A 23,400-nucleotide genomic window follows, 5' to 3' on the forward strand; every position below is an offset into this window, starting at 1 on the left:
AGAAGGAGACCATTTCTTCTATGGCCATCTCTGTCAGACATAGTTTTGAGGGTACTGGTTACTTTGAAAACTCGGTTGTGACTAAAGATAATAAGACGTGAAAGTTTGGGAACCTTTGTCGTTTGGGGATAGGCTGGATCTTCAGTGGGTATTTGGGACCAGTGTAGAAAAAGACAGCCTTTATTCTTGGCTTTAGGGGGTCACTTCTGTGTGACGTGGTTTAGCTTCAGCCACGTCCAGGTTACTTCCAAGTACTCAGTGATGTGATCATTCTGTGTCTGGAGTTACAAGTCCAAACTCTTCCACTTATTAGTTTCGTGATGTTAAGTTATTTAATAATTTAATATTTAAATTTAATAATGTGTTTTTGTCTCATTTCCTTCATTGTAAAATGAGCAAACATATTTCACGTGACTTGGGAGAATTAAATGACGTCATATATGTACAATATTTATCCCCATGCTTGGCACTCGAGGCTGAATACTACTATGTGAAGTCGAGAAAGTAAAGTCAGGGTTGTAGAAAATGGACTACAATTCCTTTCCTCAAAGTTCACTACTTAATAAGGCATTCATGATAAAATTCGCAAACCTCATCACCATATATTGTGATTTGATTGCCTCCAAAGAGATAAAATTTTAAATTTATTAAAAGTTCCAAGAGGGTTAAAGTTCATGTGTTAACAGAGAGCAGGAGTGGACGCCTGCACGGCGAAAAGTGTTCATATGCAGTGGTCTTTGAAGCCAGGCAGGGGCACAGATATTCAACTATACTGGGAGAGTATTTTGAGTCAGGGAAACATCATGACAAACTAGAGAGGTAGGAGTCAGCTCATGCACTTGCAAGACAGTGATGGGACCACCTCATTAGAGAAGGGGCTTTGCATTAAGAATATTGGGAGATAATACAAGGTAGGATAGATGTGTTAATTAACCTGATGGGGGAATCCTTTCAGAATGTATATGTATATCAAATTATCACTTTGTACATTTTAAGTATCTTTCAACTTTGTCAGTTATAACTTTATAAAGCTGGTGGCAGGGGCGGTGAGGTGGGGGACACCACATGGGCAACGATGGACCGGACTTCTGGAATGTTGCATAGAACCACACCTTTCTCCATACTGTTCTGTTGCCTGGAGTGCCCTTCATGGGCATTTCTGGCTGAGAAAACCATGACCATTTTTAAAGGACTAGTTCAGATACTATGTCTTTCAAGAAGACTTTTCTCCCTCTTAGAAGTCATTTCTTCCCTCCAATGAACTTTTATTCCAGTTAATCTTTATTTCTCTTATCAAGTATGAGCACACATGCCAGTTTGCCTAGGTCACTCTGAGTTATGCCTGTTATTCCAGTGTAATTATTAGCAGAGCCCCCTTTCACTCTAAAATATGTTCTGTTTATATGATAAAATATGAGGTCACCTACTTATAACTCTTATCACTTCTCCCATGTGTTCTGGTTGGTTACATATTGCTGTCTGGTGGCCTCTATTAAAATGTTCATATGAGCAGAGACCATATCTACTCATTTGTATTCCCAATACAGACTCTAATAATTACTACTTAAATGGATTTAAATAAGGAGATTGAAAACTCTTGGGGTCTAAACCTATATTCTTAGACTTCTTTGTGTCCCTAATATCATATGGTATTGCACCTGTACATATTAGGTGCTTGCTAGGTCTGTAAATGTGATTGGACATTCATAGGATTATACTATTTCTGGACTATCCTGGAGATGATGATCTGAGCACAGACTAGAAGTATGTCTTCATGAATCTTCTCCCTTCACACTGCTTGCTAACCTGTTCGCATTTCTGTCTTAGAGTTTGTGTTGGTTTTAAGGCCTAAAGAAACATTTTCTTTGAAAAACCCAAGGTGTTAAATTAAGAGCCATGTGCATTTGTATACTTGACATTATTGCATGTGGGTGACTGAAACAGCTCTACTTTGTAGAATTTAACCCTTCTCATTACTGGTCCCTGTTAGGAAATTTAAAATAAAAATTAATGAAGGGACTTCCCTGGTGGCTCAGTGGTTAAGAATCTGCCTGCCAATGCAGGGGACACGGGTTCGAGCTGGTCCGGGAAGATCCCACATGCTGCAGAGCAGCTAAGCCCGTGTGCCACAACTACTGAGCCTGCCCTCTAGAGCCCGCAAGCCACAACTACTGAAGCCTGCGTGCCTAGAGCCTGTGCTCCGCAACAAGAGAAGCCACCACAATGAGAAGCCCGTGCACCGCAACGAAGAGTAGCCCCCGCTCGCCACAACTAGAGAAAACCCACGCGCAGCAACGAAGACCCAGTGCAGCCAAAAATAAAATAAATAAATAAATTTATTTTTAAAAATTAATGAAGATAGATGATATTTCAGTTTATTGGTACATTGATCTAACAGTTTGCTTAACAAACTGTATTGAATTTTTAGTTTTGTTCAATTAGTGTTGATTTCTTTGAGATTTATAGCTGGAATTGCAACTCTTGTTTTATAACCTGTTCTGACTTAAATAACCCTACTTGATTTTTCTTCTTAAGATTTCTAAGAAGTTATACTAGCAGATATTAAAGGGAATAAAGGGCATAAACTTTCTCACATTATTTATTTACAGAGGAGTCGTTTAGTTGAGTATTAAAATATCCTGAGGATGAGGGGAGAGTCTAGTTATCTGTGAAATCTTGATTTCTAACTTGGAATCTTTCAGTCCATTTCATAGTGTTAGATGTATTTTCCCCTATGTCTTGTGGATTAAGGATGCCATGGCTCTTTGAATATATATAACCATATTACTACACGTTAGGCAGCAGCCCAGTGGTTAAATTCTGAACCTTGTGAAAATACTTGTGAGTTGATGCTCCTCTGCCGGGCTGTATTAGCTGGGCCTTCCTCTTTAGTTTTACCCTCTTTGTTCTGTTGGAGAAGAACACTGATAGGGTGTGACAGGTGGTTTACCTCACGAGCTGGACCCAGGCGATCGGAGCCTCCATACCCAATTCCCAACCTTGGGGCTGTTGACATATCAGACTGGTTAATTCTTGGTTGTCGTGGGCTGTCCTGTGCATTGTAAGAGGCTTAGCAGCATCCCTGCCCTCCACCACTAGATTCCAGTAGCATCTCTTTTCTCAACGCATGACACCCAAAAACATCCTCAGACACTGTCAGATGTTTCCTAGGAGGAGGAGATGCAGCACTGCACACACCGTGCCCCTGCCCCTATTGAGAACCGCTGCCTTGGAACCTCTGCAGAAACCTTTGCAGACATGGAAGCAGCAGTGACCTTAGAGAAGCACTTAGCAATCATTGTGACCTTAGAGAAGCACTTCGCAATCATTGTCACTTGCATAAGTCGCTTGACTTCTCTGACACTCAGTCTGTTTACCTGCCAAGTGAGGATAATAACATCCATCTTTTAGAGTTGTTGAGATTTCAACCACATCAGGCATGGAAACTGCCAGGCATAGAGTAAGGTCCCAATGCACGGTAGTCACTGTCGTTCTTACTTGGCGAGTTCCAGCTAACTTTTCCAACACCAGTGATTCCATCTTATGAAAAAGTGTCTCTCTTTCTCCCCCTGCAAACAGAGCACGACGAATGTGGCAGCGGGCAGCACAACTGTGATGAGAATGCCATCTGCACCAACACCGTCCAGGGATACAGCTGCACCTGCAAACCGGGCTACGTGGGCAACGGGACCATCTGTAGAGGTAGGCTGGCCGTGTAGGGGCAAGCCCTGAGCTGCAGCCCTGCCCGAGCTCTTGGCGCTCCTGTGGCAGATCCGTTGTGCCATTCTGGTGGCTGAGCGTGGCCAGCGTTCCTGTTCCTGGACTGTCAGTTGGCAAGGGCACTGTGCATCAGAGAAGAAGGTGCTCTGAGTCTGCCTTTTGGGTTGAAGGAAGAAGGTATGGGTGTGGTTCAGGGGCATGGTTCCGTATCTAGATGGCTCTCTTCAGCTTTGCCTGTTGGCTTGTGTTTGTGATGGACGCACTGGTTGCTGAGAGCTATGCTCAGAGGGCATGTGGGCACTGCTCATGGCCACACTCCAGGTATCTGTTCAGTGTAGGAAGCTTAAAGTTTCAGCCGTTCTCTGTGTCTGGAGCAGTTCAGAGGCCAGTGCCCTGGCTTCTGTCTGCATTTAGAATAAAATTCCCATTCGTCCTTCTGGCTAACGAGAACATTCAGAATCTGGTCCCTGGCTCCTCTCAGCTGCATCTCTGTGTTCTCCCCCATTCTCCCTCGGTACCAGTGCACTATTCCTCGCACAGGCCAACCACATTCCTGTCTCAGGGCTTTGCACTTGTGCTCCCCTGAGCCTCCATGCTCATTGCCTTCAGGTCTCTGCTCAGGTCTGCCCCCATCGTCAGAGACTTTCTTTGACCACTGTTTCTGAAATAGACCCCTGGTACTTTTCGGCCCCATACCCTCCTTTATTTTTTCTTTACTAACACAGCCTATCATAACATTATGCATTTATGTGTTTGTTTCTGTATTGTCTGCCTCCCCATGGGGATGTAAGCTATGTGAGAGTGACCACTGGGTTGCATCTCCCTACTCTGTCCCCAGCAACTAGAATGGTAGCTGGCACACTGTAGATAATCAATAACTAACTGAATCAACCAAAGAGGAAAGAGACCCAGTCACATTGAAAAAGAGGCAAAGTGTACAAAAAAACCAGGAAATAACCCTTTGAGTTAGGTATTATTATTATCCCCATTTTAGAGTTCACAAAGCTGAGACACAGAAAGGTTAAGTAACTTACCCAAGGACACACAGTGCATTATCAGTATTCTTCTGAAGAGATGACATGCTGATGGTGAAAAATAATGAACAGTGACTTCCAAGAGGAGAATCTTAGAAGATTGATTTTATTCTGTGTTGGGGAAGTTGGGGTAAACAGCCTCATGCATGACTGAGAGTTAAATTGGTGAGACTTTTTAATGGCAACTTGACAAAATCAATCTACCTTTAAAGTAAATCTGAAGGGTCATAGAGGGATTCTCTTGAGTCCATAGATTTTACCTCTTGAAATGTGTTCTAAGCATATGCTCCTGAGGGGCGAAAAATGCACATACAGGGATGTTTCTGCCACATTATTTGTATTTACCAAAAACCAGAAACAGCCCAAGTATATGTCAGTAATGGAATGATTTAATTTATTTGGAGTATAATTTAATGGAATACAATACAGTGGTTTGAACTTCTGAGTGTATCTACAGACACGTGCACACACATATACACACCCACACTGAAAGGCATATTTTTGAGAAAAAAAGAAAAGTAAATAAAACCAAGTTGCAAGACAGTACATATGGTATACATATAGTATAATCACCTGGCTAGTTTACTATTATTATTTTTTAGCATCTTTATTGGAGTATAATTGCTTTACATTGTTGTGTTAGTTTCTGCTGTATAACAAAGTGAATGAGCTATATGTATACATACTTCCCCATATCCCCTCCCTCTTGCACCTCCCTCCCATCCTCCCTATCCCACCCCTCTAGGTGGTCACAAAACACCAAGCTGATCTCCCTGTGCTATGCAGCTGCTTCCCACTAGCTATCTTACATTTGGTAGTGTATATATGTCAGTGCCACTCTCTCACTTCCTCCCAGCTTACCCTTCCCCCTCCCCGTGTCCTTAAGTCCATGCTCTATGACTGCGTCTTTATTCCTGTCCTGCCCTTAGGTTCATCAGAACCACTTTTTTTTTTTTTTTTTTAGAGTCCATATATGTGTTAGCATATGGTATTTGTTTTTCTCTTTCTGACTTACTTTACTCTGTATGACAGACTCTAGATCCATCCACCTCACTACAAATAACTCAATTTCATTTCTCTTTATGGCTGAGTAATATTCCATTGTATATATGGGCCACATCTTCTTTATCCATTCATCTGTCAGTGGACACTTAGGTTGTTTCCATGTCCTGGCTATTGTAAATAGAGCTGCAATGAACATTGTGGTACATGTCTCTTTTTGAATTATGGTTTTCTCAGGGTATATGCCCAGTAGTGGGATTGCTGGGTCATATGGTAGTTCTATTTTTAGTTTTTTAAGGAACCTCCATACTGTTCTCCATAGTGGCTGTATCAATTTACATTCCCACCAACAGTGCCAGAGTGTTCCCTTTTCTCCACACCCTCTGCAGCATTTATTGTTTGTAGATTTTTTGATGATGGCCATTCTGACCTGTGTGAGGTGATACCTCATTGTTGCTTTGATTTGCATTTCTCTACATATATTTATGTAAATACAGGGAGACGGGAACCATGCAGATTGTTCACCTTATTACCAATGGGTGTGTGAACAAGAACATCCACTTATTGCTATAAATTCAATATTGTTTGCATCTCCTACAGTGGGGATTTATATATGTAATATTTGCGTGTTTTTTAAAAAGTTCCATGAGACAAATAAAGAAACTAGTGCTCAACTTTTAAAAGAAGACTTGAAGATATTTCCAAAGCGAAACAAAAAAATATAAACATTAATATAGTTCCACAGGTTATCAAGCCACTGCTGATACCTGCATGGTAATGCTGTAAATCTGAAGAACAACACAGGGAATTGTTTTTAATGCATTATTTTTCAAAATGCCATTACCTCATACAATGCTATTGATGGCACCAGGTCAGTGGGTTTTGTTTGTCACGCCCTCTCTTGCCACTGTGATAGGTGATGGCTTCACCTTTGTGGAATTTGGAAGTCCCAACTGTGAAAAATACGAGTTCAAATAATGTTCCTGGTGTCCATGGACTCTGAAAATACATCTTCCCTTGAAAGTTATGAATCAGGGAAAATAATTCTCTTAAAGTAATTCTCATGGTCCATTGTGTTAACCTTAGTAAGATCAGGAGAATCCTGTGTTTCATCAGTGTTATGTGGGGAAGCATTGCAGTAGAGGTGAAGACTAGACAAAGGAATTGGAGAATTGGGGTTTAGACCTGATTTCCTTACTGGTGAGCTGTCACTTCTGTATTTTTACATAGTACAGTTGGGTTAATGTTACCTTCAGTGTTTATCCAGCAGTGTTATTGCAAAGAATTATTAAAGGAATATATATATTGTTGTGTTTTAAGCTATCAGATGCTCTAAAAGTGGAAGATAGTATGATTGGTGGAACAATGATGAAGGGCAAGGGGAAGGCAGTACATGAGTTGGCTTCAGCCTCCGCCTTGTGACTCAAATACCCAAACATGTGTCTGTTTCAAGGCATACGTTTTATAGTTGAGTTTTCCACTAGTAACTGGATCATTTATAGAGGGAGTTGGACAAGGAGTATCAGACGGCTTGAACTGATTCAGAAGGTCTGAGAGAAGAGATGGCTTGTATTGTGCTGGAACCACGGTCTCGGGCACGGATGAGCCAATCCTCACCAGACTTGCCAAATAGACACTCCTCTTTATAAAGGAAAAAGCTATTACTTGGGTACAGAAACAGAGAAACTTAAAGCAATCATTTCACTACCATTCCTTCCTGAGGGCTGGAAAAGATACATGATCAAGACTCTCCTCATCTCCCAGAAAGGCTCCCCTATTTTGGATGCACTAATATTATTGTTAATAAAAGTATATTGGTAGCAATGTTCACAGGAGTACTGGAGTGTCAATACTGCAGTGTTGAGCAGAACTAAAATAACGTCAAACTTATTTGTAAACTCACTGTCATGCAAATACTTACCAACAAGCACTGGTACTGAATTTAGATCTGAATGTATCTGTTATAGTCCTTAAGGGCGGGGGCAGGAAGGACACTTTACTGATTTAATTCTAAGAGAAGGAAGTCTCTAGGCCCAGAGACTATTATTATGCTTACACTTTCAATAATGCTTCCTTTGAAAAATGTGACTGAAACTTGAAAATGAAACTGATTGTCTAGTCTAAGCTTTCAAGAGACATTATGTTCATCAGCTTGGTAAAGAAAGGCAGACAGACACAGAAGCTGTATTGCAGTCTTGAAACCAGCAATAGTGCATTAAGAAAACAGTCACAAGAAGGGAACTTGTGTGGTGCTAGGTGCGATATATTGGTTGTGTTATTTTGACTTAACAAGGCAGACCTTGATGTAGTCTTTTCATATTCTTTTCCTACAAGTGCATTTTTCCTAGGCAAAAAAGGGACTCTCTTGGATGCACTTTAAGTACTCTCCATCACTTACCAAAGTCACTGCTTACCTTTTAAAGTTTGCAGCCCAGTAGACGTAACTGCATCCTTAGGGGCTTAAGGGAAGCACGTTAAACCAGCTTGTATCTCAGAGGGAGTGGAGATCTGGCACTTAGACAACTGCTGATTCTTTAAAAACTGCATTTTGAGGTTGCACTTTGGTGAGTCACATAGATGTTTGTTATCTGTAATTGTCACATCCAAAATGATGCATGAGATTAGCAGAGCCATATATATATTAGCAGAGCCATATATATTAGCAGAGCCATATATATTAGCAGAGCCATATATCAGTCAACTTTATTTTAAAACAGGCTACTGAACATTGACTTTCTGGTGAAAAATCAAGATAAGACTGGCTTTCTTTCCTAACTAACAATTCTCAATGGACCAGGAGGCTTTCTTTAGGCAACGTTATTGAAAGATGTCACAGTCAATCTCTAGGCTCTCTGCTGGATTATGATCTGTTTGGGGAAGCAATTATTTGCAAGATATTTAAGGTGCTTAACAACTGCTACTTTTATAGAATGGTGCGAGCTATACTTAACATACCCATCTCAGTTCAGAATATATGCAAAGGGTATTTACCTTTTTTAGAACTGAAAAACGAAAGTACCTGGTTGGATGTCATTTTTTTTTTTTTTTTTCTTTTTGGGCAAAGCTGATGAGATCTTTATGATGAAAATAGTCTTACAGTATATTTCTGTTAGATTCCCATGAAACGCAGGTTGTTTTTTTTTTTTTTTATGGAGTGTTTAAATTCCTTCAACAATTCAAAACTGAATTCTGCTGTCACATGTAAAATGGTGTCCACTTGAAGAGCTAATGACATCAGATGCGTTCTACAGCAGACTTTTCATTTTTAAGCACAGTGAGATAAAAGGTTATATTCTGGGGGGCAAAATGGTAGGTGAGGTTAAGAAGGTCACGTGATAAATCAGTAGCCTGTACTGACGCTTCAAGTTACGCTCCCTAATTGAGGTTATTCTTACAATCAGTTTTCAAACAATAGTGAACATATTCCTCCCTTATAACATTGATATAAGGGCTCAATTGTAGCTTTCCTTTCTATACATCCTGAAAGGATGTACAAGAGGAAATCACTGAGACATCTTGAAAAATAAATCTATTTGTCAAATACCATGTTATTTCAACAGCAGCAAACTAGTCAGTTAACAGTTAAAACCCTAAGAAAATATTAACTTGTTTGAAAACAAGTCTATATTGTAATAACCCCAAATATCAACCTTAACATCCGATTCTAACTTTCAAATGCTGGGTACCTTTTCCAAGAGGAAATTACATCTGCTTTAACATGAATCCCCAGTTTAAATACTTGCAGAAAAACACACATATTATCTACTCAGCAAATGTCTGAAATCAAACAAAATAATCCAGCACTGGATATTAATATCTTACAAATAGCATAAGATCCCAAAAGTACAAGAAAAACCTTTATAGAAAAAGAAATTATTTGGACAAATTCTAAGTACAACAAGACATCTAAAGAGGGGACCATCTAGAAATCTACCATACAGTACACTAGACTCAATCTGGAGCATTCTACAATTTTATATTAAATTTGTACAATTTTATACCAAAACTATAGTCATTTTAAGAAAACATTTTACATTTAGAATAACTACTTAAGACATTTAAACTGTAGATAATATTTAACTATAAGCAAGAATTAAAAATAGTCCTATAATAATCTTTTATCTTTTCTCAACAAGTAAATAAACACAGATGCCTTCTTTGCTTTTATGCCTAAATACCTCTCTACTCCTTTAGTCCAGTTCCACATCATCAAAAGTAGGGGTGATAAACAAAATCAGTAACGACAAACACAGCAAGGGCCATTGTAGTAGGGATTATCAATGATGGGAAATTTGTACAATGAGATATCTAGTTAAAGGAGTAAAGGTAGAATGTGCTTTTTAAGAAAACGGCCAATAATCACTCATCTGAAAAAATGCAAATAGGCGCCAGGTAAAATTGGCAGAATTTGAACTGAAACCAAACTTTTAGTGTGTATCAAACTAGCATTAAGAAATGCACACAGGATGTAAACCAAAATAGTGGTTATCTCCAGGTGGCAACATTACAGGGAATTTAAATTTTCTTCCTGTTTTAATATGCATTTTTTTCACGTGTGTTTTTAGATTGCACACAAGTAGTACCAAGTGGCTAGAAAGAACACAGACCAAGGATACTAAAGTAAAACCACAGGGTCTTTTTCTAGCAGAAAGGACCTCAAGGATTATCTAACTTAGATACATTATCTATGTATGTATCTGGGATATAACGGCACTGATTTAAAAGATTAGACTAGAAATTCCAAGAATACTTCCTAGACGATTAAAAATAATCTATTTTCAGGATTGTTTACACTCCCTAAGTATGCAAAAATTAACACATTTAAATGTAAATTCCTTCATATACGTTATTAAAAAGTAGGAAAAACAAATTTAAAGGGAGTTTACACAACCTTGTAATTATAGCATAAGTTCATTGTTGAATGACAGAGCAGAGCAGGTCATTACAGAGTTTGTCTGAAAGCAGGAAGCTGGCCTGCAAGGGGCCTTTAGGGAGTAGGCTGGGTGCCCAGGCAGGTAGCTCTTTGCTTTGCTGTCTGCATTCTTCAATAAGCCCAGTCCTTTTACATGAATGGGTGTGATTCAGCCTAGTTTCCCCATGAAATAATGTAATGAAAGATTTCTACTGACGAGGGATTACACTTGATGCAAAATTTCTCAGTGACATTCAGATTAATTCCAGTGTCCACAATTTAAGCAATTTCCAGTAGGCATTTACGACCCCAAATCCAATGACCTGGTGTTTTCATGATAGGGAAAGTGTTCCAGCGAAAAATAAAGTTTAGATTTGCTCCACTATGTACATCTGAATATATCCAGAGGAGTAAAACTCAAAGCCAACCAAAAGACAAAATGCTATAAAATATTTTTTTTGTTGTGAGGTAATCAAATTCTTCCCAGAATAATGTGTAACTAATTTCACATATTTATTTGCAACCAATTTAACTTTTCCAAATTCTCATTTGCAAATGAGAGGCTCATACAATTAAAGCTGATGATACAAACCATTGTTTCAGAAGGGTCAGAATTTACACTAGTCAAACGTGATTCCATAAGATTGATTTTAACATGTTCTTTCAACTTTATTAAAATCATCAATATCCCAGACGCATTTACCACTAAAAAAAAATCAATGCTATCAAAAGGTGATGTTCACTTTAATCCTGTTTGCCTTCACACCACTGCCGTGAGCCTTTATTCCAGGCCACATAAACAAAGAGGGCCAGGACCACGTGGACGGCGACCACTGCAACAATAGCAGCATAAAAATAGCTGTCTCTGTTGGACATTCCAAAGGCGCCTTCAAAAGCATAAGATTTAGTCGTGAAATGTAACCCAATAGGTAAAGTGATTATTAAAGCTGTGAAGAACAGGAGCGTCTCCAGAGTAGATGCTAATGAACTTTCATTTCTGAAGTCTCATGGCTGCAGCGCATTCAGCACCACTTTATCAAAGCGCTCCATGGTGTCGACACACGCTAACAGCAGGCGCTCAGAGGCAGGCTGGGCTCAGGGGCCGCGCTCAGTCGGCTCCGCAAGAGACCGGTCGCGGCTGACTGCGCCGCTGGATGTTATATTTTAAGGCAAGGTTAGCATAAATAGATCTGGTTCTTTATTTTTTTAGTCTGTAAAGGGTGACAATTATTTCATAATACTAGTTTCTTACTGATTTAATCATGCAGTTACGAGAAATAGCCAATATCTATATCCGATGTTAAATTCCTGATTAATTTTGTTTCTTTAATTAATTAGTTAGTTTATTTATTTATTTATTTTTGGCTGCGTTGGGTCTTCGTTGCTGTGCGCGGGCTTTCTCTACTTGCGGCCAGTGGGGGGCTACGCTTCGTTGCGGTGCGCGGGCTTCTCATTGTGGTGGCTTCTCTTGTTGCAGAGCATAGGCTCTAGGCACGCGGGCTTCAGTAGTTGTGGCATGCAGGCTCTAGAGCTCAGGCTCAGTAGCTGTGGCACACGGGCTTAGTTGTCTGCCGCATGTGCGATCTTCCCGGACCAGGGCTTGAACCCGTGTCCCCTGCATTGGCAGGCAGATTTTTAACCACTGTGCTACCAGGGAAGTCCCTGATTAAAAAAAAAATTTTATTGGAGTATAGTTGATTTACAATGTTGTGTTAGTTCCTGCTGTACAGCAAAGTGAAGCAGCTATACATATACATATATCCACTCTTTTTAGATTCTTTTCTCATGTAGGCCATTACAGAGTATTGAGGAGAGTTCCCTGCGCTATACGGTAGGTCCTTATTAGTTACCTATTGTACATATAGTAGTGTGTATTTGTCAATCCCAGTCTCCCAATTTATCCCTCACCCACCCCCCACCTTACCCCCTGGTAACTGTAAGTTTGTTTTCTACATCTGTGACTCTGTTTCTGTTTTGTAAATAAGTTCATTTGTAGCCTTTTTGAGATTCCACATATAAGCGATATCATATGATACTTGTCTTTCTCTGTCTGACTTACTTCACTCAGTATGCCAATCTCTAGGTCCATCCATGTTGCTGCAGATGGCATTTTTTAATGGTTCTTCTTAATGACTATCACACTGTGAAAGCTAAGTAAGTAGTCAAGAGCCTAGAACACGTTCCGTTGCTGGGTCTGCCTGGCCCAGAGACTTCTTTTTTTTTTTTTTTTTTTTTTTTTTGCAGTACGCGGGCCTCTCACAGTTGTGACCTTTCCCACTGCGGAGCACAGGCTCCGGACGCGCAGGCTCAGCGGCCATGGCTCACGGGCCCAGCCGCTCCGCGGCATGTGGGATCTTCCCGGACCGGGGCACGAACCCGTGTCCCCTGCATCGGCAGGCGGACTCTCAACCATTGCGCCACCAGGGAAGCCCCCAGAGACTTCTTAATATTACCTTAGAGGCTTCTTTTTTTTTTTTTTTTCGGCCACACCTCATGGCTTATGGGATCTTAGTTCCCCAACCAGGGGTCGAACCTGTGCCTCCTGCATTGGAAGCATGGATTCTTAACCACTGGACCGCCAGGGCAGTCCCCTTAGAGGCTTCTCTTGATTCAGATATTTATTAAGGTAAAGGATAAGTCTAAAAACATTTACAAAGAGTGTGCAAGTGTCAGCAGGATTTGGCAGTAGTGCTAACTGCGATCCTTCCTCAACAGGATTTTGGTGGGATGCTAAACTAGTACTGACCAGTAGAACGTGTTGTGGTTTACACTTGCCTTCTTTCACATTTCTGCCTCTTCCTATTCCCAACACAAGGATATGTTTCTTCATTTCAGCCTCATGCATGCCACTCTGTTTGTTTTCTAGAATAAAGTTAGATACGTTCCTGGCAGAGTAACTCAGCTCTGCTGAAAACTGCTCAAAGCTTTAGTCCCTAAAATACAGCCATCTTGCAACTCAGCCACACTGAGTTTGGTGTCTGTTTCTGTTCCTTTTGCCTAATCTTCTCATTTATACATAGATGTTTATTTTCCAGGGCATCTGGATTACACCTTGTCCTGTGATAATGAACCAGTGTCCTCACTTGCTAATAAACATGACATTTTCAAATTTCTTCTCACCCTTAGCTTCTAAATTTTAGGGAAAACTGGAAGGCAGTAGGGTTAACGTGTGAAACTGCTTGTATAAGGTTAGGAAACAGTGGTAGCTTCTGTCACAGACAGGCTTGAGAATTTCAGTAGTTCCAAAACACTAAGTTCTTACCTATCACTCACTAAGAGCTGGTGGTGTGTGTAGAGGGTTGTGCTCCACACAGTAACTCAGGGACCCACTCACCTTACATCTTGTCGCTGTGATCTCTTCTTGGTTCTCAGAATCCTCACCACTCCATCAGCAGATGGGGAAGGAGAATTAGGTCATGCGTGGGAGGTTTTGAAGGGCCAGGCCTGAATGAGATGCATACCTCTTTGGCTCACATGGCATTGAGCAGAATTAGGTCCATGGCCCACCTAACAGTACAGCAGAATGTCTGTGTGCTTGGGAAGGAGGGTGAGGCCACAGCTGTGGGTGAACACTAGCAGTCTCTGCTATATTGCTGTTGTGAATACAATTCTAAGTGAATAAAAGTGGCTGCATTATTATTTGTAGAAAACAAACCTCCGTGTGCAATTCTAAAATGGGTTTTGGCTGATGCACTGTGAAGAGCAGGCTTTCCAGTAAGAAAGATGGAGTATCCAGGGTTTAAAAAGGTCTGCAGTAGAGCTTCCCTGATGGCGCACTGGTTGAGAGTCCGCCTGCCGATGCAGGGGACACGGGTTCATGCCCCGGTCCGGGAAGATCCCACATGCCACGGAGCGGCTGGGCCCGTGAGCCATGGCCGCTGAGCCTGTGCGTCCGGAGCCTGTGCTCCGCAACGAGAGAGGCCACAACAGTGAGAGGCCCGCGTACCACAAAAAAAAAAAAGGTCTGCAGTGGAATGCACTCATTCTTTCCAACCATGTCATCACCACTTCTGTCTGGCTTCTGTCAAATTAAAGATAGCTCACTTTTTATCTAAGCTTCTGATCCTGCCAGTTACAAGAAAAATTGAGAAACTTTATGGGTCACTTGAAAGTAGTGCAAAAAACTCAGAATCATTAAATATCTCTTCAGCAGAACTGCCAGTGACATAGTAAAGTAACTCCACTTGAGCCCTGGACCTCTCATCATTCTGTTACTTAAATAACTGATTCCTGCTTGTTACTATAACTCTCTTCCTAAGTTTTGTGATCATTTCTTCCAAAATCAGTGAATTTTCCACTTTTAAACTTACAGCAGAGAAATCATGTGTTGGTTCTCTTGCACTGTGTTCTTGTATCACCTTACTTATTTAGGGATGATACTATTTGTAATGTGCGATATTCTGAAACAGATACTGGACAGGGATAAGGCAGAATTTGAAGTATTTATTCAAATGTAGTTTAACTATAGTTTTAAGTTGTGTTAGGAAAAATGCACTAATTTAAGATAGATTTTCTTTTAAGTAGAATATTAAAATTTCATAAAATGGATATTTTGCCTGGATTAAGTGACTATGTAGATGAGGGAGGAATTCTAGATATTCTTCTGAAACACAGCCTAGTTTTGGAGATGTGACCAGATGAGCTTGGAAAATGGTTTGAATTCAGCCTCCTAGACTATTTATTTTTATTTTTTTTTACATCTTTATTGGAGTATAATTGCTTTATAATGATGTGTTAGTTTCTGCTTTATGACAAAGTGAATAGTTATACATATACATATGTTCCCATATCTCTTCCCTCTTGCATCTCCCTCCGTCCCACCCTCCCTATCCCACCCCTCTAGGTGGTCACAAAGCACCGAGCTGATCTCCCTGTGCTATGCGGCTGCTTCCCACTAGCTATCTACCTTACGTTTGGTAGTATATATATGTCCATGCCTCTCTCTCACTTTGTCACAGCTTACCCTTCCCCCTCCCCATATCCTCACGTCCATCCTCTAGTAGGTCTGTGAAGGGAATAAAGACACAGACCTCCTAGACTATTTAAAGCGAGGGCATGATCTTTGGCATCTAAATGGCAAACTCTGTTTTGCACAGATAAGGGTATTGAATATTGGAATATTCATTTATAGTATCTCTCTAAAGACTACATTAAGTAGAAGAAAAATAAGGTGTAATAAATTTCTCAAAAGCGAACTTGCTTTATGTTTAACAGAACAAAGTAAAACACACACATGCACGTACACAAGCATATGGTTTGACATTAGTAGAAGACATAAGGGCTCTAGAATAGCAATGCCCAGTTGAGATACAATGTAAAGCACACAGGTTAATTTAAGTTTTCTGGAAGTTGCTTTACCAAAGGTAAGAAGAAATAGGTTTGACACCTCTCGAGCCAGACATTTCAAGTGCTCGGCAGATAGCTGTGACTGCTGACTACTCCAGTAGCTCTAAAACATTTAGGATAGGTTTCAGTTAATAAGAATATGGTACACTCTTTAATCTGTACCCCTGATCACATGGAGAAGATCGCTAGGCAGGCAGCATGGTGCCCTGAACGTAAGAAATGGGGCTTTCCATCATTTTCTTTGTTATAGCAGCCCAGGTCTGGCTTTCAGTTGAATGCAAAACCGTAGTGTTTATTAAGCAGACAGATGGCTGGAATCCATATACTGGGGGCTGAGAATATCTTAATTCCTTCTACAGTATAGCATTTCCTGTCTCAGGATGGAATTTCCCCATAAAGTCACATATTGAATAGAAATGAGTAGCATTCATCAAAGCTCAAATTATACTAAGATAAGAGAGAGTAGATGGGAAAAGAAAACAAGTCTAGAGCGTTTACTTTTGTTGCGTTTCAAGATCAGTTTCATACTAAAAACAATTCATAAGAGAGCAGACATGTGCAGTTCATAATGACCTGCTTACTCTGGCGATGCTCACCGGCTTTACATAGTAGCTCGCTCTGCAGTCTCTCGCAACAGCCGTGAGCCAGAGGAGAGCCATGCGTTCTCGAGGCAAGGGAAACGCGGCAATCTGTGGATCATTTTCTGACACGCTTATCCGTGCCACTTAATGGGATCGTACTTGAATGCTGAATTTACAGAGAATAAAACCTCATTATTTTAGACCCAGATAATTTGGAATTTGCAATAACTTTATTGAAATTGAATTAGCAAGAGGCAACCTCCAACAGTGTAAATACAAGGGCTTTTGAATCTGACACTCTTGACATCGGACCTCCACTCCCACACACACTGTGGAACGTAGGGCCTAGTCTCTTCACTTCTCTCAGTTTGCTTGCTCGCCTAATGAGTTTGGAGGAAATGACAGTAACTTCATCGTGGATGTTACCACCCGTCTTTTCCAGTCTGGCTGCTTTCTAATCCACCCAGCGCACGTCCAGATCCAGTGATTCTCTGTGGCCTACCTGCAAGCTGGATGACAGAGTGATGAAGGGCATGGCTTCTGGAGCTAGACTGCTTGCTTAGAAGCCTGGTTCTTACACCTAGCTGTGACATCTTGGGCTAGTTACCTAACTAATCTGTGCCTCACTTTTATAATTGGGCATAATAATTGTATATATCTCCATAGGTTGTTTTCAGGACTAAGTGGAGTGTAAGTGCTTAGGGTAATGCTTGGAATATATTGGGTACTATCGTGTATCTCTCTCCACTGTGAACTCTATGCAGAAGATCTTCCCGTGCTTCCCCATGACTTTAAGGGTGGGATTCACACCTCTTAGCCTGTGACACAGGTCTTTTCTGATCTAGTTGCCACCTACCTCTTTAGTCTCATCTCCTGCCACTTCCCCTCCAACAAGACCAGTCCTACTTTAGTCAAACTACTTACAGTGTTCCAAGTCTTCCTTGCTGTGGAATAGCTCAACGGTTACGTGCATGGATTGTTGAGGCCAGTCTGCTGGGTTCAAAACTGGTTTCTAGCACTTAGCAGTTCCATGACCTTAGAAGTTACTTAAACTTCTCTGACTTGAGGGTTAAATAAAGTGCCTGTACATCGTATGTTCTTAGTTGTTACGTCCTCACTTTGAATGAAAAATCTTTGCCTTCGTTTTTATTTGGTGGGAGCTTGTCCTTCAAAATGCAGTTCACGTTCTACCTCTTTCAAGCCATTTGCCTTCACCCCTCCTCCGTGTTCCTGCATATCATTCTCTGTCTTGGCATTTATCACACCATAGTGCAAGTGCTAATTTGCTTAATCTATCTCCCTCACTGTCCTGGGAAGGCAGACAGCATGTCCTTGTCATCTTTGTGTCCATAAAGCTTAACACATAAGGGTTATTTAATAAATATTTGTTGAGGAAAATAAGCAGTAAACTAGTTGTGAGGATTAAGTGAAATAACCTATGTTGACCATTTGGCACATAGCAGGAACCCAGTAAATACGAATTTCCTTTCCTTTAGAATTTACTAACAGTAAAAAGTAAAATTTACTTTTTCCTATGTCGCGTGTGAAAAGGGTTTTTCGCTTTACTGGGAAAATTAAGGAAGTCGGTAAATAAGGATCTTGCTCACAGTACAGATACTCTACATTTGATCTCTAGTTGGATGTGTCTTTTCTCATCAGAGTAGTGATGAGAATGGTTTGGGGGTTGGGTCCACCATATTCAGCTTATTCCAGTTAATATAAAGTATGCTTTCTTTTTACACAATGAATGTCGAAGCCATAGAAATATAATACTCTAAAGAAAAGTATGGCCATTTACCTAGAAGCCCACCCCTTTGACAGTAATAACAGCTAGCTCGTTGTTGTTGTTTTTCCCAGTTTTGCTACATTTTAATGGTAGGTTTTTTAAGGGATTATTTTTAGGTCTTGTCAGCAACATCAAACAAAAGGTACTGAGTACCCCACAGGGTACAGAGCGCTGCCGAGCACCTCAGAAAATGCACGTGACCTGGCGAACATGTTGTTCTTGCCCCTGAGGAGCTTACAGTCTGGGGGGGCGCGGTGTCCAGGGGTTGGGGGGGCGCGGTGTCCAGGGGTGGGGGGGTGGCTGACAGCTCACAGTCTTAGGAGTTGAGTGAACAACAGAGTAATTTATTAAGGCAAATTCTTCATCCCCTCAAGCTACTGTGGATGGAATCATTTTGAAACTCAACTAATCAAGCGAGAGGCAAGACTGACTTTGGTTGAGAATTCTTCAGACTCATATAGTTTTTTAACATCCGTCATAGCAGACAGAACTGACCTATCAGACAACTGAAAGTGGAGACTAGATCTCTTGAACTGCAAGGGCTAGGACTTAATTGTGGTTAATTATTTTAAAAAGCAAACATGCTGAACGGTATGACTAGGCTTATTACACTAGTTTAAAAATAGGCCAAGTACTGGGCTTCCCTGGTGGCGCAGTGGTTGAGAGTCCGCCTGCCGATGCAGGGGACATGGGTTCGTGCCCCGGTCCGGGAAGATCCCACATGCCGCGGAGCGGCTGGGCCCGTGAGCCATGGCCGCTGAGCCTGCGCGTCCGGAGCCTGTGCTCCGCAACGGGAGAGGCCACAACAGTGAGAGGCCCGCGTACCGCAAAAAAAAAAAAAAAATAGGCCAAGTACTGGCATGGCCTTCCCCTCTCGCTAGCATTGGTCATTTAAAATAGTGAATATTAAACATGTGGGCTCCACATCTAACCCACAGAATTAACAGCTAGCTTTTATTGAACACCTGTGAGCCAGGCACTGTGCTAAGAGCTTTACAACAAACATCTCATTTAAGTCATACCAGTTCTCTATGAAGGAGGCAGAATTATTGTCCCCATTATATACATGAGGAAACTGAGGCTTTAGAAAGGATGATTGAGGCAGTTAGCTATGTAGTCTAGGCTGGGGATGAGATTAGATAAGGAGAAGGGGGTTTTTGAAAAACAGGAGTCATCATGTGTGTGGATACCAAGTCATTATATGGATACAAGCTTGGAGAATGCCAAGACTTTTCCTACAGGTCATGTGGGAATAATAGACTTTTCATGAGAGAATTGTAAGGGAAGGAAATTTTGGGGGCATGAGCAAGGACCTGATTGTTGTTGAGGACCTGATTCTTTTTTTTTTTAATTTTTTTTTTTAAACCCCACATTTGTTTATTTATTTATTCTTTTGGCTGTCTTGGGTCTTCGTTTCTGTGCGAGGGCTTTCTCTAGTTGTGGCAAGCGGGGGCCGCTCTTCATCGCGGTGCGTGGGCCTCTCACTGTCGCGGCCTCTCTTGTTGCGGAGCACAGGCTCCAGACGCGCAGGCTCAGTAGTTGTGGCTCACGGGCCCAGTTGCTCCGCGGCATGTGGGATCTTCCCAGACCAGGGCTCGAACCTGTGCCTCTGCATTAGCAGGCAGATTCTCAACCACTGCGCCACCAGGGAAGCCCAAGGACCTGATTCTTGTTCCACCTGGTGGAGAGCACGTTCTCTGAAGAGGATGAGGGTTTAGGGAACTCCGTTTCCCATCCACTGAAGTCCCATAGCCAAAATCTTTGGGACAGAACGGAGCAAGGAGCAGGAAGGAGAAAGGAAGCAGCAGACCTGATGTTGAGTTTGAACTGAGATGGATGCAGGGAAGGGTTGCATTTTGGGTGATGGAGATCAGAGGAGTGTGGAGCCTGGTTAGATTAATCTCCATATTCCAGTGGTGGTTCCTAAGGTAGATTCAGGGGAATGACAGCTGCAAAACCTGGATTACAGGCAACTGGGGAGAGAAAAGGAGGATGGCCAGAGTAGAGAAATGGACATCTGTTGTTTTTACCAGTGAGTGTTCTTCCACCATATTGCTAACGATTCCTCAGTTTCCTTCTGGGAGCCACCCCTCCTCACTTTTAGTCCCTATGGCCCTAATGTTGGAACCTGTAACCCTTCTCTGGCACAATTATAGAAGTGCATTCTCCTGGCCACAGAGATTGGTTCAGGGTTGACACGTTACCCAAGCAGATCCAATTAGTTTTTCTTCCCCCCACTCTGGTTACATTCGACAGGGAGACTAACTTTTCTACTATGGAAGGGGGTCTGGAAGAATATGACCAGGAACATTTATGGCCATTTTGAAACCACAGGGGAGAAGCTGTCTGAGAATGAAGCCAACACACAGAACCGTGTGGAGAAACGGAGTTGAATCAGACCTTGACAATATCGTTGGAGCTTCTGTATCCAGTCATGCCTGAAGGGTTGCTCTGGGTTTTCCGTCATTTTCTAAGAAAGTGCTAACTGTTGGTACGGCAACTCAACTGCTTTGGGAAGGAAAGCAGTAAGAATCCTTAACATTCCAATGGGAGAAATCTTTGTATTTCTAGGAGCATAACATATATTTGGAAAAAAGGTGCTAATGAATCAGGGTGGTTAAAGTTCTTACTCTGAAGCCAAAAGGCAGGCGACATTTTAGAGAGAAGAATAATGAGTAGATTTGACTACAGACTTGTACTTTTTTTCCTCTGGCATGGGCAAATTATCATCAGTCTCAGTATTGTTGAATGAGGGTTTTTTCTTATTCCCTAGAAAGTTATTTATTGTATGAATGCACATGTGGAGTTCTGTGGATGCTTTTCTCCTCTTCACTCTCCTCTGGAGCTTTCAGTCCAGGTCAATATAACAGGCACCACTCTGCATCATTCATACCATCCTCAAAACCCCCAGGGTTCTTCCTTGGTTCTTGACCGTTGCAGTTAAAATATCATTTCCCTCTTCTTTAGGACGGTGCTGTTTAGATTTCTTACCAGAGTCCAGCTGTATCTGAAGGCCTATATTCTAACCTCCCGGATTGGTAGGGGAGAGTTGTCATATTTTGTCTCTGGCTGATAAGAATTGGAACACAAAAGAGTTCCCCTTTGGGTAAGATTAAACCAATAACTGTAATTCAGATCATTTCATTAAATTTTATTATCTTGAGCAAAACACTCTATTCCTTGTTATTGCAGATGATGAATGTTGGAGAAAAGGAATCAAAATAGTAATTCCCAGTTTCTTTCACGTCATGATACACATAGAAATGATACTATTTCATAGGCACATGGGTGTAAATAGATGAGGCTGCTCACTGCTGAGGGTCACCTGGCTGGACTGAGTGGATCAGTAGCTCAGCACACCTTCCCCTATTCCTGGCGCTCTGACTGGGAAGCTTCTGGATTTGCAAACCATAAGGGCTGGATTTTGGTTGTAGCTCAGCCACTCAACCCCACTATATTCTTGGGCTGTTCTCCTTTCCTTTTTTAAAAAATTTTTATGATACTATAGTTGATTTACAGTGTTGTACAAAGTGTACAGTAAAGTGATTCAGTTTTATATATGTACACACACACATATGTAGAAATTTATATACTCTTTTTACATTCTCTTCCATTATAAGTTATTATAAGATATTGAGTATAGTTCCCTGTACTGTACAGCAGGTGCTTGTTGATTATTTTGTATATAGTAGTATGTATATTTTAATCCCAAACTCCTAACTTATCTCCCCCTTCCCTTTTGGTAACCGTAAGCTTGTTTTCTACATCTGTGAGTCTATTTCTGTTTTGTAAAAAAGTTCATTTGTATCATTTTCTTAGATTCCACGTGTAAGCAATATCATATGATATTTGTCTTTGGCTTACTTCACTTAATATGATCATCTCTAGGTTCATCCATGTTGCTGCAAATGACATTATTTCATCCTTTTTATGGCTGAGTAATATTCCTTTTGGGTCCTCAGCTCTGCATCCTTAAGTGAAGAATCTGAGGTCTAGTCCTAATGTAAATGTCTGTATATCAGGAGCATTATCAGATCTGATAAACAGAGGTTTATGAGGTGCACTGAGGCTTTAAGCATGAAAGTATCAACACTAAGCTCATTGCTTAGATCTGTTTAATTACTGCTAAGCATCCCTGTTTTGTGCCGGTCTTAGCCTATCAATCACCAATGTTGTGGTTTGCCGTCAAGATGCCAAAGATCGTAATTGATTACACCTTATTTTTCTTCTACTTAATGTAGTCTTTAGAGAGATACTATAAATGAATATACCCTTGTTTTTCTTAGTGTGACTGCAAGATGCCCTTCAGCAATTACCAGCAGGAAACTGAAAACATAAAGTTTTCTTAATTGAAAGACCTGGAAATTACACAGCACACCAGGAGCAACATAGCAAGGTCACCAGGGGTGGGCCCAGAGGGAGGGTGAAGCCCAGAGCCTGGGGCTGTGCCTTTATGGAGGCCAAGGGTGGGGGGCCTAAGTTTCTGTGGGCTCACCCTTTATTGGTAGAACATATTTGAAACATAAGAGTGGTGATTTAAAGGACAGCAAGAGGAAAAAAGAAACAAGTAGTCCAAATGGTCAGATATTTAAATCAATCAACATCTGTAAAACAAAGGTGTCTCAGTGCAGGGAGGTGGCCTAGCTCTTGATGTAGTTGTGAGGCTGGAAGTGTGTTTATTTGGGTTAACCATCTTTGAAGGGGATGCCTCTTGGAAATGAATGCCTTGGAAATCAATGTTTAAATCAGGCACTTGTATTATAAAAAAGCAACAACAACAACAAACCTGCCAGGGCTTATACCACAATACTCTTTAAAAAAAAATCAGACCTACATTATTTAAGATACCTGTATGATAGTCTATGACGTAGAGTGTCAGGGTCTGGGTTAAGTACTCAGAGATTATTCATAGAATTACTGAATGAAAAGGAAGAGTTGAGATAATTTATTCCCCAAATACAAAAGAAGATTCTCCTAAGATCATCAGAGTGTATTTACGTAGAGCATCATGCAAATACA

The 23,400-nt window shown here is 41.1% G+C and overlaps 1 protein-coding gene and 1 pseudogene across 4 annotated transcripts in view; one reads left to right on the forward strand and one right to left on the reverse strand.

The window, feature by feature from the left end:
- NELL1 (neural EGFL like 1) overlaps positions 1-23,400 on the forward strand; it is a gene marked incomplete at both ends in the record, with an annotated part of 883,126 nt that overhangs the window by 531,272 nt on the left and 328,454 nt on the right. For all 3 annotated transcript variants that reach the window (XM_082845633.1, XM_082845634.1, XM_082845635.1), the window contains one exon: positions 3,580-3,702. In XM_082845633.1, the coding sequence (XP_082701759.1) occupies positions 3,580-3,702 (123 nt within the window). The remainder of the gene's footprint in view (positions 1-3,579; positions 3,703-23,400) is intronic.
- LOC309965330 (vacuolar ATPase assembly integral membrane protein VMA21-like) lies at positions 11,413-11,718 on the reverse strand (annotated as a pseudogene). The gene has a single exon. The product of its transcript is annotated as a vacuolar ATPase assembly integral membrane protein VMA21-like (transcript).

Source organism: Leucopleurus acutus (assembly GCF_964270905.1).
Source record: "Leucopleurus acutus genome assembly, chromosome: 8".
NCBI lineage: Eukaryota > Metazoa > Chordata > Mammalia > Artiodactyla > Delphinidae > Leucopleurus > Leucopleurus acutus.